This window comes from Spermophilus citellus (assembly GCF_964194105.1).
Source record: "Spermophilus citellus genome assembly, chromosome: 13".
NCBI lineage: Eukaryota > Metazoa > Chordata > Mammalia > Rodentia > Sciuridae > Spermophilus > Spermophilus citellus.
This window is the reverse complement of record NC_138193.1, coordinates 105,697,915-105,713,983: the sequence shown is the minus strand read 5'-3', so window position 1 is coordinate 105,713,983 and position 16,069 is coordinate 105,697,915. Positions and strand designations below refer to the sequence as shown.

Below are 16,069 nucleotides of genomic sequence, written 5' to 3'. Positions count from 1 at the left end.
GATATTAGGGCTCTATCTGAAGTGTGAGGAGTAAAAATTTGTTCCCAGGATGTAGGCTCCCTATTGACCTCTCTTATTGTTTCTCTTGCTGAGAAAAAACTTTTTAGTTCTAAGTAAGTCCCATTTGTTGATTCTTGTTATTAACTCTTGTGCTATGGGTGTCCTATTAAGGAATTTGGAGCCCGACCCCACAATATGTAGATCGGAGCCAACTTTTTCTTCTATCAGACGCAGAGTCTCTGATTTGATATCAAGCTCCTTGATCCATTTTGAGTTAACTTTTGTGCATGGCGAGAGAAAGGGATTCAGTTTCATTTTGTTGCATATGGATTTCCAGTCTATTCCCTGAAGACCTTAAAAGAGCATGCTACAGGGATACTGCCACATTGATGTTCATAGCAGCACAATTCACAATAGCTAGACTGTGGAACCAATCCAGATGCCCTTCAATAGATGAATGGATAAAAAAAAATGTGGCATTTATACACCATGGAATATTACGCAGCACTAAAAAATGACAAAATCATGGAATTTGCAGGGAAATGGACGGCACTAGAGCAGATTATGCTTAGTGAAGCTAGCCAATCCCTAAAAAACAAATACCAAATGTCTTCTTTGATATAATGAGAGCAACTATGAACAGAGTAGGGAGGAAGAGCAGGAAGAAAAGATTAACCTTAAACAGAGACATGAGATGGGAGGGAAAGAGAGAAAAGGGAAATTGCATGGAAATGAAGGGAGACCCTCATTGCTATACAAAATTACATATAAGAGGTTGTGAGGGGAATGGGAAAATAAACAAGGAGAGAAATGAATTACAGTAGATGGGGTAGAGAGACAAGATGTGAGGGAAGGGGAGGGGGGATAGTAGGGGATAGGAAAGGTAGCAGAATACAACAATTACTAATAGGGCATCATGTAAAATTGTGGATGTGTAACCGACGTGATTCTGCAATCTGCATTTGGGGTAAAATTGGGAGTTCATAACCCACTTCAATCCAATGTATGAAATATGATATGTCAAGAGCTTTGTAATGTTGTGAACAACCAATTAAAAAAAAAAAAGAAATAGTCTACCATAAAGCTTTGAATTTCATCACTGCTGTGTTTGTTTCCCTAGCCTATAAACTAAAAAATTTGTTTCCATTTTCATCTTTTGAAAACTTAAAGACTTAAAAGAATGCTAGAAAGATTGTATTTGAAGATACATTTATAATAACTATAAAGGTGAGCTGTAAGTGAACAAAAGATTAAGGTATAGTACAATATGCATGGTTTACTCATTCACCTAAAAATAGTTGTGTAAATATGTATAGCCATAAAATGTTTTTTAATAGATACAAAAGAGAAACACTAACTATTGTATATCATTTTAACGACTTGCATTTTTTGGTCATGTGCGTATCATTTCTTTAATATAAAAATAAGTTAATTAGGGCAAAGGTTAGTAGAGAAAATGAATTCCTACTGACCATTTGCCAATCATCATCATACAAAACCACAAAGAAAAATGCAGGTGAGGTGCACTGCCCCAGTGATGCTCTCACAAAGCTGCCAAGTTCCAAGGCCTCTGTGGCTGGCTCAGGACACTGCTGCCCTGCATGATGCCCAGACCTTGTTCCAGAACTCCTGCACATTCTATCAACCTCAGTTAGCATCCCCACAGCACATGACGACAGGGATGGAAAGAGAAAATGTGAAAAGACTGGAATGAGAAACAAGCTGAACTGACAACTGAGTGAAAGCTAAGTTCCACTGGGTGTTATTATGCGTAGGCAACAAATTGAAACCACTTTGATTTCAATTTCCAAGATGATTCATCAGGAGTTTGTCATATTTAATTCCAAACTCAGCAGTGCAGTTTTATGCAGAGGAAGATGCTGAAAAGACTCAAATAATGAGGCATTAGGCAGTTAACAGAAAATTCTTGTGTTCTTCAAACATCCAGCTATTATACCTACCTGTACTTCCTTTCAACCCTAGAGGTTCAGGACTCAACACCACAAATCTGAAAGCTTAAAGAGCTTCTTGACACACTCAGTTGATATGATTCCTGAAGTTATTCACTTGCCAATTAATGGTCACTTTTTAACTACAGTGTCCTGGGGACCCAGGGGGCAGTGGTATTCCTACCCTCAAATAAGGTAAGATGCACATCAATTTTAGTATCCCAGAAGAACTACTTGCCTGGGGCACATGCAAAGAGCAAAGAGGGGGAGAAGGCCAGTGTCTCCGGTGGAGGCAGGGAAGGCAGCACCTGTGGGCCGACTCATCCATACAGAGTGTGGAAGAATCGGGTAGCTTGCAGTACAGGTTGTATATGCATGCACAGAGACACACACAAGAATTTAAATTCAGAGAAATAAAAGTTCTGAGCAGCTAAACACAGGCTTCAAAAGAGGTTGCATCAGGAAAGCACCTGGAAGGGCAAGGCAGAGCCAGCCAGTTCACTGAAGATCTTATCTGTCACTTACAGGAGCTGAGGTTTTACCTCCAGACTCAGAACTACCCATGAAAATATCCTGCTGGAAATCACCCACACACTAGCATGCCAGAGAGATCACTCAGCTCCACAAAAAGAGACGCTGCCTCCTTTGCCACAAAGCCAGAGTGGCAGCACATCCAGGCTGCAGGTGGGAAAGCCTGGAGTCGGAGCTCTCAATGACAGGACAGTGCTTTCCACCAGAGCACCCAGGAAGTCGCCACAGTTTTCTGAATCACTGTCTCCAGAGAAGATTCCTTTTCTGTAAAATGGGATTGCTCAAAGGATCAAAGACCAGAATGAATGTGGAAAAAAAAACCTTAAAAGAGCCAAGTACCTCTTCAGGGTTAGTTTTATATTTGTACTGTCCATTGGCAACTCCCACAAACTTGCTCCTAAACTAACTGTTGCTGTCACAGCCCTGACATCTTTCTTGGCCAGAGAGAAGGGCCCCCACATAGCCATTGACAAAGGCTGACCACAGTCTGCATGTATATCACTTTTCTCCAGGGTCAGGCAAGTCCTCTATGCCTTGAATTTTATATAGTAAAATTTAAACATCAACTCAAATACCTTACAAGAAATAATATAGTACGTATGACAGAAAAGTGACACTTCTGTGCCTTTGGTCCTGCTTGTTCCTGTCTAGAATGCTCTTCCCTCAGGTATCTGCACTGTATTGCTTATGTCCCCTTTTCTTTAGTCAAAGTCATCTTCTCAACTGAGGCCTTTCCGGACCCTATTTAAATAGTATTTTTCGCACATGCACATCCCAGCTTCTTCTACTTCACTTTGCTTTTGTTTTAGTACCTATTTGATTCACTTCTTCTGTTTATGATGCCTTTAGAATGTAATTCCTAAAAGGGGGAGGGCTCACTATGCTTCGTTCCCTCTTGCTTCTTCCAGAACACTTCCTGGCACACAGCAGTCACAAGATAAATATTTGATGAATACACAATATGTAAATTCAATTATCTTGTATGTGCTATAGAATTACCTATGAATTTTCAGTCACCTACCCAGTAAACATTTCTATTTATATTCCAGGTCCTGCTCTATGCATTGGGAAACCCAATAAAGAAAGACAAACGCTATCCTCAAATAGCTTATTATTCAGTGAGATGAAAAGGAAAAACTCAAAAAGTAGCATACATGTGCCAAGACAGAGGCAATTATAAGGCAGTGTCAAAGCACACGGAGTCCCCTCACCCTGGGAGTACTGAAGAAAGCTATACTGGTCAGGCACCTACCAACTAGCTTAGCAAAGGCATGGTGGGAAAAGTACTTTGGGCAGAGAGTACAACAAGCCTGAAGACAGGAAAACGAAGGAAGAACACAAAGTGATGTGTAAGAGGCAGACATGAGTTTAGGTAAAGAAATGAGACTGAATTAGGGTGAGGCCATGAGGTAGAGAGATGAAAAGAAACAGAGAGGCACTAACTCTCCTCACTCTCTTAACACATCTCTCTAGAAATTTTTGCATATCTTCTTGCTTCCACTCTAATCCACAGCTCCTATGACTCCTTTACATGCACAGTGAGTGCCGAGGTCACCGAGGTCAGGCACCAAGCCAGGAGGAGACGGTGGCAAGTACAAGATGCTCTAGGAGATCAACAATCTAGCTGACTGGTGTTCTTTCGATTCTCTATATTCAAGAAAGGTACAGCAAGCACCATGCACAAAATAGTAGCTTTATATAAATGACAAATTGGAATGAAAGAGAAAGACCTCATTTCAGCACATGCTTTCCACTGAGATAATTCAATCAGATATATTTTGAGAACCTGACCTTTTGGGGGGAAAAAAAATCAAGTTTGCAAGTGAAATAAGTAACTGAACAAAGTAGCAGCAGCTATTTAAAAAAAAAAAAAATCAAATTCCCCAAATAAAGTCATACATCAACTGAGTAAAAGAAGAAAACATTCCTATTTCCTGGCCAAACACAATCATGATAATAAAACTATGCCTAAGACCACTGCACACCCAATGATGACAGTGTTCTTGGGAGACTAAACTGTGGTGGGTGGCACACCGGCTGTCTCTCTTCTCTTAAATAAAAACTGATTCAAAAGGAATGTGTTCAGACACTTGGAGTAAGAGTTCTTAGATTTGTTCCGGATGACTGTGGCAGGTAAGTTATTGTCTGTTTTAGGTCAAGAAAGGAGAATCTTCCCTCAATAAAATTTGGATTGTAGACTGTGCGTCTAGTGGATTTGAAAGTTTACTCATCTGCTCTTTAAGTACTAATTTTCTTAAAATAATCCAATGTAAAAAGCAGATCATTTCCTAATGCTGATCTTTAAAACTTGTCTATACAAGGAAACTTGGATGGCTATAACTTCCCATAAGCATCTGTTAAAACTTTTGTATCTACAAAAGAAGGTACATATATCTTGAGTCATAGTTAGATACTTCTGCTCAGAAATTGACAATTTTTTTTTTTTTTTTTTTTTTTTTTTAGGAATAACATGTTTCAACATTCTATCTATACAATTACTATTGTCATACCTCTGGCTTTAAAATAAATGGAAGTACAATATGGCTCAAAATATTACATGGCCTACTTTATTAAATTAGATAGCCATCTTCCTTTGAAACAGTGAATTAAAAAGCCAATTCTTCATTTAGCCTCTCCTAATTAAGCACTTAGAAAATAAATGAAAGAAAAGTTAGGGAAAATAATTGGTATTCATAATAAATATCAGAAGCTCTACCTCTTACTGATACCTGGAAAAGCAACTGTGTCTAACAGAAAAGGCAAGGCCTGTCTGCCACTTGGAAGCATTTGGGATACAAAGGGAAAAAAACATGTTTTGACTATTCTAGGAATGCTTTAACTTTCTCATCAATAACATGGAAAACATGAGGACTCACCCTGTACAGCGGATGGCACTTGTCCCTGAAACATGGAGCCAGGCGGGCATAGATCTGCAGGCTGTAGTAATAGGCTGCCAGCTGGAGAGACAATGCCGAGTGGGACTGCTTTTCAAAGCACCTGTTAGCATCTAACACCTAGGAAGGGACAAGATATAATTAACTCAGTTGAAAGAAAATTAAAGAGATCATTTAAATTGTTCCATTTCTAGTCACTGCCCTGGATTTTGATAAAGTTCTTATCCCACCAACTCCAACTGCTGGGCAACCTAACGTGATGATATGAAAACTCAGAAGGTACTATGAAGCAGATCCCATGCATGCAAAAGTGTATTTAAATATCAACACTTAAGCTACATTGTAGGATTCACTGTCTGGATACTGACTAGGGTCCTTTCAGCACCTAAGAAACACCAGAAGGAAATGGCATATTTATAAACGATTTTACTGATAAAAATCCCTAGTACAGATTTTCTGTTTACTCACTTTTAAGTACTTCTTTAATGGAAAAGGCAGGCTTACCTGTGGTAAGGCAAGGAGGTATGCAAGAGCCAAGGTCATGTCATTTGGCAAAGCATCACTTGCCAGCTGCAAAAGAACTAAATGCAGAGAAAAAAAAATGCATGATTGAGCTTGAGGATCCATAAGACATCCACAGTCACTAAGTGTCATGGTTTGAGCCCTAGTGATTGCAACACATACTTAGTTTAGGAGGACTCTTTAAGACCTTTTATGAAAATCTATTCAGCACCATCTAAACAGATCACATAAACCCATTAGATAGCCAGGTACAGTAGTGCACATTTGTAATCCCAGCAGCTCGGGAGGCTGAGGCAGGAGGATTGCAAGTTCAAAGCCAGCTCAGCAAAAGAGGCACTAAGCAACTCAAGTGAGACCCTGTCTCTAAACAAAATACAAAATAGGGCTGGGGATGTGGCTCAGTAGCCAAGTGCTCCCGAGTTCAACCCCCCAGTGGCAGGGGGAGGGGGAAACATTGAATAGTAATCTTGCCTAACTGGAAACAAGTATGCCATTGGTCACTTAAACACCCAGAAATCCTGTCAGAGTGATTGTTGCAGTGTAAGTGTAAAGATGCCAGTAAGTGTGGCGGTAAAGACCCAGGCCATGTTGTATGATCATGTACATTAAATACAGCTACTATGGAGGGTTATGATATGAGTATAGTGCAGTTAAACAGCTCTGAGAATACAAATGATTACTATAACATGATTTTGTTCCTTCCAACAACACTTCTCTTCACACTCCATAAAAAGAACACCAGTCTTGTGCTTTGCTTACGAGTTTGTTGGTGTGGATTTTCCCTACCTGCTTATCACTTGGGTGTAACTATAGGTAAAAATTTCAAAATACTGGAAATATTTACATAAAAAATTACAGTGGCCCTATAAAATATATGAGCATAGCATTTTAGAATTGTTAAACCTAATCTAGATCTTAAAGTTAATCTAGACAAAATTTGATGATTTAAACAATAATTAGATTATGTAACAAGAATTTGCTTTGCGTCTGTGCAATTCTTTCCCAAACCCATAACTCCAGTCCAATCATGAGAAGAAAATCAGACAAAGCCAGATTGAGGCAAAATTCTTACAGGATGCCTGGCTGGTTTTCCTTGAGACTACTGAAGGCATGAAAAACAAAACTGAAAAGCTGTCATAGAACAAAGGCAACTGGGGAGATGAGACAAAGAAATGCAGTGTAGTTCCCTGGATTGACTCCTGGAGCAGAAAGAGGACATTAATGGAAAAACTTGTGAAATCCAAAGAAGGGTGGCTCCAAGCACTCACTGAAGGCTTTTGTTCCCTCTGGAACCCTCTGTACCCAGGACTGTGGTACTCCTGCATGGAGGGGAGCAGGTTGCCTTCCTTCCCTTTCCAAACTTTCTCTCCCAAAGCACCTAGTTATGACTCTCACATCAGCGGGCAATGCAGTGTGCCAAGCCTTCCCCACCACTGCCACTCCCTTCATCCTTGAGCTCGCTTTTTACTGATAGAATTTTTATTTGGAAAAAAAAAAGTGTCACCAAACAATAACTCTGTAACTGTATCCCGTAAGATAAATGAAAGAAAGAGCAATTGCAACAAAAGCATTCCAACAATCTTCTCTCAAGAGCCTGACAGCAGGACTATTCAACCTATTTCACCTAGTTTTTTTTTCCCACTTCCATCTTAATATTATTTAGATATTTTCCTTCTTCAAGCATAAAAACAGCCAGTTTTCAAAAAGTATATCTGAAACCATTTATCCAAATTAGGACCATCTCTTCAAAGGAGTCCCTATTTCAGGTAGCTGCTCTCCAGCTCCTACTGAACCTTCTTTCTCAGAGTTGTGGTTAGACCCAATCTCAGACCCACCTGGGAAATTAAGTTCCATTACTGACAATGTATTCATCATATCTTTTCTATTATCACATCAACTCAATTTTTCTACCAATTTTAATGTGTATATGGCAGTTTCTGAAAACCAAAGCACCCTCAAGGGTAGTCTGAAAAATATGCTAGAGAACCAACAAATTTCAAAATAAAACAACACAATGAAAAACAAAAGCAACACCCCCCCCCAAAAAAAGCAATGAAGTAATGATGACACACAGAATAAATGTTTACAGGAGTTATTCTTAAAGGGAAGACTCCAAATACCTAAATTCCAGCAAGTTTACAGTTACACTACATCAAAACTACACTCACAAAATGGTCAAAAATATTCTTAAATATATATAAATGAACACAAAGTTTACAGCAAGCTAAGGAAGACAGGAAGAAAATTTCCAGGAGCTCAAACTCCTGACAAAAATCACCCTCAGAGAGCTGCCTAAAAGAGTCACTGTCACCAAGCAGTGAAGATACAAATGTTGTGTTCCCAGTCAATAACACCCATACAGAAGTCATACACACCACTGTGTGAATCATGCCTTTCACTTTTCTATTTTATGATGCTTTGACCTGGAGAAGGTAATCCTGGAGGAAGTGCCCTCTCAGGGTGAATTGCTAGAGAGAATAAATAACTCTTCTGTGAGCAGTTTTGACATGGTAATCACTCTGAACCCTCCTCTAGGTAGTGTTTTATATTCCAGACAGCAATAATCTGTCCTAACACCTGGAGTAAGTACCAGTAAACCAGCTAGAGACTACCCCTGTAAGCTTAGAGATGCCCAAATTAGCCATCCTGTCCAATCAAACTTGCCCAAGCTTGTCTACCAGGCTAAACCCATTCCCTCCATGAAAACCACAATTGAGGCTTTCTGCATGCTTTCCCCTGGCTCCTTCTGCCTTTGACCCACACAGGTTTCCCCATGTGTAGTATACCATGCCTCCTATTTTGGAAATTTTAGTATCAATCTCTTACATCTTAACAATCATTTCCATGCCTGTGTCTCCCCCCATAACTGAAGAAAAACAAAATCCCCAGCATTTTAGAACAACCACTCAGACAAAACCTATGAATACACAATGAATTTCTGGCCAACAAAATCAGGTAGAATGATATACCAGTGCTCCAGAGCAAAGGCCTGCCAGGAAGTAGAGATTGCCAGAGAAGTTCTCACTGTTCTTATGATCATGCCACAAAGAGTTCGGGCATGTGACTCAAAGTAACAGGCAGTAGTTCATTAGAAAGGACGGGGAAAGGGGACATGCTCAAGAGAGTGTATGGCAGACCTCTTTGGCCCTCATATTTTACTAGGGGGTTACAGGGGAGTTTTCAGAGAGTCCCCCTCAGGTCTACCTCTTGACTCTTGGCTGCCAGCTGTACAATAGCAGCGTTTCAGGTCCCCTGTGTGCATAACAACTCTAGGTCACTTTGGCCCACGCTGACCAGTTCTAATTGGAATCTGTTCTCATAGATTTCTTTGGTTAGAGAAAATTATCCCTATCTCCTTGAGTTCTGGGATCTAATCTGTGTAAGGGTTACAAAAGTACCCTCCCACCCCACTCTTAAAGAATCACTTGTATGCTTATCATCATTTCGGGTCTGCATTTCTCCTTCAGATAACAGGGTGCTTCCTAAGAAATGTAACATATCCTATTGACTTAAGGCAGGCAAGGATGTGGGCGATTTGTTTTTTAAAAGACAGTTATGTCAAGGGCTAGCACAATGGGCCCACTTTACAGAATTATTCCTTTAACCTTGTATTCCCAGAGCTCCAACTGTCTGTAACTATCACCAGGAGGAAAAAACATCTTCAGAACTATGAAGTCCTAAGATTTGAGTTTCAGCATTTGGAATGTTTTGGACATCAGAAGGTTATGTCATACACATATTGTATATTACATGACAATGTCATCAGAGTGATCTGGAAGAACCCAGTAATCAAAGACATTAATATTTCTGTTGCAAAATATTTGAACACTCATACTAAATAGGATAGGCAAAGGCTATGAATAGACTCAGATCAATTTAGTTCAAGTTTTGAGGCCACACAAGTTACAAAGACCCTACTGGTTTTCAGAGCACCTTGGATATTGGGTTTTGGCATTTTTTTGCCTCATACGTAAATAAGGATTAAATGAGGGAAACACTTTAAAGTGCACATCAGCTCTCTAGCATGTAGATAGCACCCAGTAGATTCCCTTCCTCCCTCCATAAACAAAAGACTTGAGAAAGCAAAAATTTTATTTAGAACACATCTGATTTGCCCCTGAAAATGACTGATAATAGGTTATTCCATTAACCACCACCACAGTGGTAACAAAGGTAATACTTCTATTTTATATAAATCATAATTACTAATGAATAAACAACTGCATTTAAGCAGGAAGATTACTTTCACTCAGAAGAGATGGCAGGCTTAAAGAGTAACACGTGATTAACTGATGCAGTTCTGTTACTGCATTTATTGTTATTTTGTAATTATTACATTTATTGTTAGTTAGCAGCTTCTCACAAAGCATTCAACAATTATGTTAATTAGCTACTCCTCAAACATTGTCGGTGGAAGAAGTTGCGGTTTTCCGTGTGTGTGTGTGTGTGTGTGTGTGTGTGTGTGTGTGTGTGTTACATATATATTTAATACATAAGCATATATGTTTAGGACTGCATAAAAGAAAAATAATTCTTCCCTTGGAAAGTAGCCATTCTAACAAATTCAGTAGAGCAGTGACCTGGATCATGATCTCCGACTATGCCTCATGGCTACGTTTGCACTAAGAATTTCCCATGTAAAAGTACAGGTCAAGATTGCCCAGTTGCTATGGTGACACCCAGCCTGAGGAAACTGTGCAAAGGCACAGAGTTCTATCAGTCGGGACCTTGAACTCAGATACCATCTCCTAGGGATGAAGAATTCTGAGCATAAAAAAATAACCCTAATGTCTCACCAGTGCTGTGTCCCTCAGTCTACCTGCTTTGCAGAAACTTTCCCAAAAATAACCTTTTGATGATAAAACCTATGTAATAAACGTACTGAGATAGCTCTGGGTCACTGTTCCTCCATTAGAGTACAGTGTCCCACCTTTCTCTATATACATGATCATCTTTTCTCAATCCCCCATCACCCCTTGCAGATTTCTGGCTATGGCAGAGAGGTTTCAGCAACAGTCTCCTTTCTTTACCTGCTTAACTTTATAAATGAATGATCTGGCCCACTGTATCCACTACTATGACACTCATTCGTTTTCCAAGTCCTTCTGTCCCAAAATCCAATTGATATTGCTCCTAAAGGTTGCCAAACTCAGTGATCTTCCTCTTTTCTCACATGTCATTGGAGAACTGACACTCTTAGATAGCTGCTCCTTGGGCTTCCAAAATATTAATTCTCCTGCAGCTATGCTCAAGTAATCCTCTGTGTGGACAGATCCTCTTGCTCCCCATACCCCATGCTTCTTTTCCTTTCCTCTCCCACTACAAGTGCTCACTGAGGGTATTCCATTGTTCTATCACTCTCTCTCGAGTCCCACTTAAGGTTTTCTCTCCTGCATACCTCAACTACAGTCTTAACTTCTACAGCACCTTGGTCTATTTTCTCAGAATTTCTTTCTATATTTAATCCATCTCACAAGACCAACATTACCAATTATTTATTGGACATGGCTGCCACTCAAATTTTTCACAAATTCATCATTTTTTTTTGGCGTGGTACTGTGGATTGAACTTGGCAGTGCTCTGCCACTGGAGCCACATTCCCAGCCCTTTTCATTTTTTTTTTTTATTTTGTGACAGGGTCTCACTACATTGCCTAGGCTGAACTCGAACATGTGATACTCCTGCCTCACAGTCCTGAGTCGCTGGAATTACAGGCTTGTGTCACTAGGCCTGACCCAGATTAATCATTCATTACCCAATCTTTCAAATTCTTGAAATAGTGCACTGTGCTGTCCCAGCCAAGCTCAGATTCCAGAGTCATCTTGGACTTCTTCCTCTTCTCTGCTCCCAACATGCACAAATCCTGCTGAATCACTTCCAGAGAACTTACACACATACTTTCTATTTCCACTCCCACAGACTCAAGGTTAGCTTTTCGTTGTTAATACAATGGACTCTTTCACAACCTCCCAACCTAACTCTATATAGTAACTTTGGTCTTTTTCCAATCCCCTTTTCACACAGCAGATCCATATTAATTTTAAAATTTCAAAAACTGTCATTCTCCAGCTTAAAACAAAACCAAACTCTTCACTAGTTTCCCATTCCCTAAAAAATAAAAGTAAATTTTATTATTTGTCATTTAAGGGTTCCATTAATATGAGACAAACAATTTGTGCTTTAAATTGCCACCGTCCCTACACTATGTACCAAGCAAATCAATCTGGTATCTAAGCTCTGCCTATGCTCATGCCTTTGCTGTATATAACAAGAACAAAATTATTAGAGAACAAAAATACCCATAAATTTGAAATATCTTCTCTGGTGAACCAGACACAAGATAGGTACTTTGTATGAATTAGCTTAAAAAATCCTCAAAGAACATTATCTTGAATTTTTAACACGAACTTGGAAACTTATGTAAATTGACCAAACTTAGAAAGGTAGTTCTGTGTTCTAACATGAAACAAGATATCAAAATAAGACTGGCATCTTTCCCTAGCAGTAGTTACCAGGATATTGACAATTCTTACGCTATTATCTTGAACAAACGTCCTTTTTATTTTTAATGTGTGTGAACAAATTCATAAGGTAAATTCCTAAAAACAGAATTACTGGATCATGCAATACACACAATTGTAATTTTCAGTCACTACCAAATGGCCATGTGTTCTTTAAATTTTCACTTCAAGCCTGCTGCTGGCTGGCAGAGTTCTCCACCTGAATATACCTGGGGTCCATTTCCTGAGAGAATCTTGACATCTATTTTAACCGCCTAAGCAAGTTGGAGTATGTCCAGAATTCTTTGCACCAGGCAAGGCTTCATTCATAAATTGACTCCTTGGAAGTAATCCTAAGAAAAAAGGCATCTGGGCTTTCTATTCCTCTTCCTAGAAAACTACAACTCTTGAGTTTAACCCACAGTCATCTGAGGAACCACAGTGACCAGAACAGTAACTATTTAAATGCTTCCATGACCAGGTTCTCTGTTTTAAAGAGCCCTCCTGCAAATGAAAAGTACAGACTTTTACTTTTATACTTTATAGTATTTAAAAAAAAAAAAACAGGTGTCAGAAAGCACTGGGAGGTATCAAAAGAGACAGAAAATTTAAGATAGTTGCCATTTGGAAGAATGAATGGCATTGTAAGTTTTCCATTTTTACAACTTCTGACCTGAGGGCAAGCCACTATCCATTCCATATTGGGCAAGTAAAATTCAAATAGAAAACCAGAGCCCAGAAAAATCAACAGCTAGAAAGAAAGTAGTTAATAAAACTAAACAAATGCACAATCTTTGACTAAGCAATTCCATCCTAAAAGAAATAAAAGGATATGTTCACAAAACAGTGGTACCAGAGAGTGCAAAGCAGCTTTCATAACAGTTATGCTGCTACAATCCCAGCATCCTTAACAGAAAAGATAAACTCATTTATCTACAATGAAATACTACTCAGTAATTAAAAATGAAATATGCAAACACCTACTGATAGATGCAACATAGGTGAATTTAAAAATCTTTGTTTTACAAAAAACACTACCTAAAGTCTAGAACAGTCAAAATTAACCTACAGTGGGGAAAAATCGAAATGTGGGCTGACTTGTAGGGAGAATGGAATGGATGCTTACTAGGAAGAGTCCGTGATAGTAACAGGCTGCATCTTGATGGGGTGAGGAGTAGAAAGGTGCTATGGGAACTTAAATAGTCAAACAATTAAGATTTTTGTATTGGACTATTTATAAATTTATCTCACATAAAAGTAATAAATATTAACTGATTAAAAACATGAAATAAATTAGATTTAGTAGGTGGGGAGGGGGTGGGAGTATAATACGTATAGTAAATACAAATTGTAGGATCTAAATGGAGGGTCTATGGGAGTTCAGTGTAGAATTTTTTCATCTTTTTTATGAATTCTAAATTTTAATAGAATGCAGAGAAAGAAAACTTATTTGATAACTGTCAAATGTTTAAGGTCTCTGCCTGTTATTTTTCCTTCTGAACAAGTTATATATATCTCTTCTCCAACACTGGGCCTGCTGAATTTCTGGCCACACTAAGTTCACAATGTTCCAGCTGCTCTAAGACATCAAATGTGCCACCCTCCACTTGACTCCCTAATCCTAATACAAATGCTGTTGAATTATCCCAGGGTATTTTTTTTTCTCCCATACAAGGTCACAGACCTTTAATCTCTACAGCTGCATGCCTAGGCCAGAGCCCTTCCCAACTAATAGATGAATGGTTAAAGAAAACTGATGGGAGAATGAAGTCACAGGAGCCTCAGTCACTATTCTACCCTTGGGCATTTTATATATCACTCTTCAATTCTACTGCATTTCCAACAAATATTTGATGTTATAAAATAGCCAAATACATGTGTTCTAGATGTATTAGTGTTATCAAAAAATAGTATATATGAAAATGCTTCCTAAATAATAAACCCAAATGTAAATAAAGGAGATAATTATTATGTTTTTCATTTTTTGGTAGTACTGGGGATTGAACCCAAGGACACTCTACCACTAAGCTATAACCCCAGCCCTTTTTATTTTTTGAGACAGGGTCTTGCTAAGTTACTGACGCTGGCCACAAATTTGTGATCTTCCTGGCTCAGTCTCTTGAATCACTGGGATTGCAGGCATGTGCCATTATACGTGGCCACAGATGATTACTAAAATCACCTGTATATTCACTATACATAGCATATTAATGGTATATATATATATATAATATATACCTTCTTAATTCTGAAAATATTTTTTTCTATTCAATAATACTTGACATTCTGGAAAATTCATTCACAGACTTGGATTTTTTTCCCTAAAGGAACATAAAAATCTGATTGTCAGGAAAAAGATAACTTGAAAAAACACAGAAGCACACAGAAAATTCCTGTACTCCCTTTAAGTTCCCACAGACCAAGAGGAGTACACATACCTGCATTCAGATTAACCAGGAGCACATGCTCAGCTCACTGGCCGAGCCCCCACAATACACACCCTGCTTACTCTCCTCACTGTGGAGAAACGTTTACTTTGCACCTATCACACAGAACGTCCTCACAGGTCTGGCAGAAGTGTTACAAGCAGAAATGGTACTCAGGGATTAAGTCTCAGGTCGAAGAGACCAGAGATGTGAAAGACAATGTGTCTCTATGCTGCCAGGAAAGAGAGGAAGGATAGATGTTTGAAGAATGGACATATTATGGGTGGCGAGAATCGAATACCTTAAGTGAAACTATGGTTTCACAAATGGTCAGCCTGAGGTACTCTAAAAAATATTTGCTATGTAGGCTCAACTCTACGGATTGTGAAATGAATTATCTACAATGGACCCCAGGGTTTCAGTATTTCTTAAAAATTACCTAAGTGATTCTAATGTGTAACTAGGAGGAACTATTAGACGGGTTGGTCTTGAAAGAAAGGTAAAATCACATCTGGATTAACTGAATTGCACAGTTGTAGCAAAGAAGATTCGGGACTAACCTAAGCACAGGTACATAAGACTAGGCCCTGCCAAGACATCATAAGAGAACATGGTCCAGAACAGAACAACCGAGTTGTTAAGCCATTTAATGCATAAGGGAACTGAAATACAATAATAATTTTCTGTTTGAAATCCCTATAGCTTCCAGCAGAGGGCTCCATCAGAATGTTTAACTGATTGCCATTTGAGGCTTTGTATTTCTTCTCAGCCTACTTTAACCTCATTTCTTTGCTGTTTGCCCACTCTATCGAGGTATTAGAATAATTTCCAAATCTCTGAAAAATCATATTGTTTTATCTTCCTTAGTAAATTTTCCCGTTTGTAAAACATCCTCTTTCTCCCTCTTACCCATCTCGATTTCTATGCTTTCTCATCTACTTAACTCCTATTCAACCTTCCAAACCCAAGCCAAACATCACCTACACCTTACACCACCTCTTCCAGCTGTCAGATCTCCATAGTCCCAATGCCTGTCTCATCTGCCTGTCACAGCAAATACAAATGTATCTGTCTCCCCACCTCCACTGTAAGCCCTTTGAAAATAGGGACAATGTCTTCCTCCACTTTATATCCCAAGTTCCTAGGACAGGGCCTAGAACCATTTCTTCAGTAAGCAACAGATACACTGTCAGCAAAGGAAGACAAGGGGAATCTCCTGACATCAAATACATTTTGTCTACCCCACA

The 16,069-nt window shown here is 39.0% G+C and overlaps 1 protein-coding gene across 6 annotated transcripts in view; it reads right to left on the bottom strand.

Annotated features, from left to right (window-relative positions):
• NBAS (NBAS subunit of NRZ tethering complex) overlaps positions 1-16,069 on the bottom strand; it is a 345,000-nt gene that overhangs the window by 109,502 nt on the left and 219,429 nt on the right. For all 6 annotated transcript variants that reach the window (XM_081263998.1, XM_081263999.1, XM_081264001.1 and 3 more), the window contains 2 exons: positions 5,879-5,955; positions 5,357-5,494 (listed from right to left, as the gene is read on the bottom strand). In XM_081263998.1, coding sequence (XP_081120124.1) covers positions 5,357-5,494; positions 5,879-5,955 — 215 coding nt within the window. The remainder of the gene's footprint in view (positions 1-5,356; positions 5,495-5,878; positions 5,956-16,069) is intronic.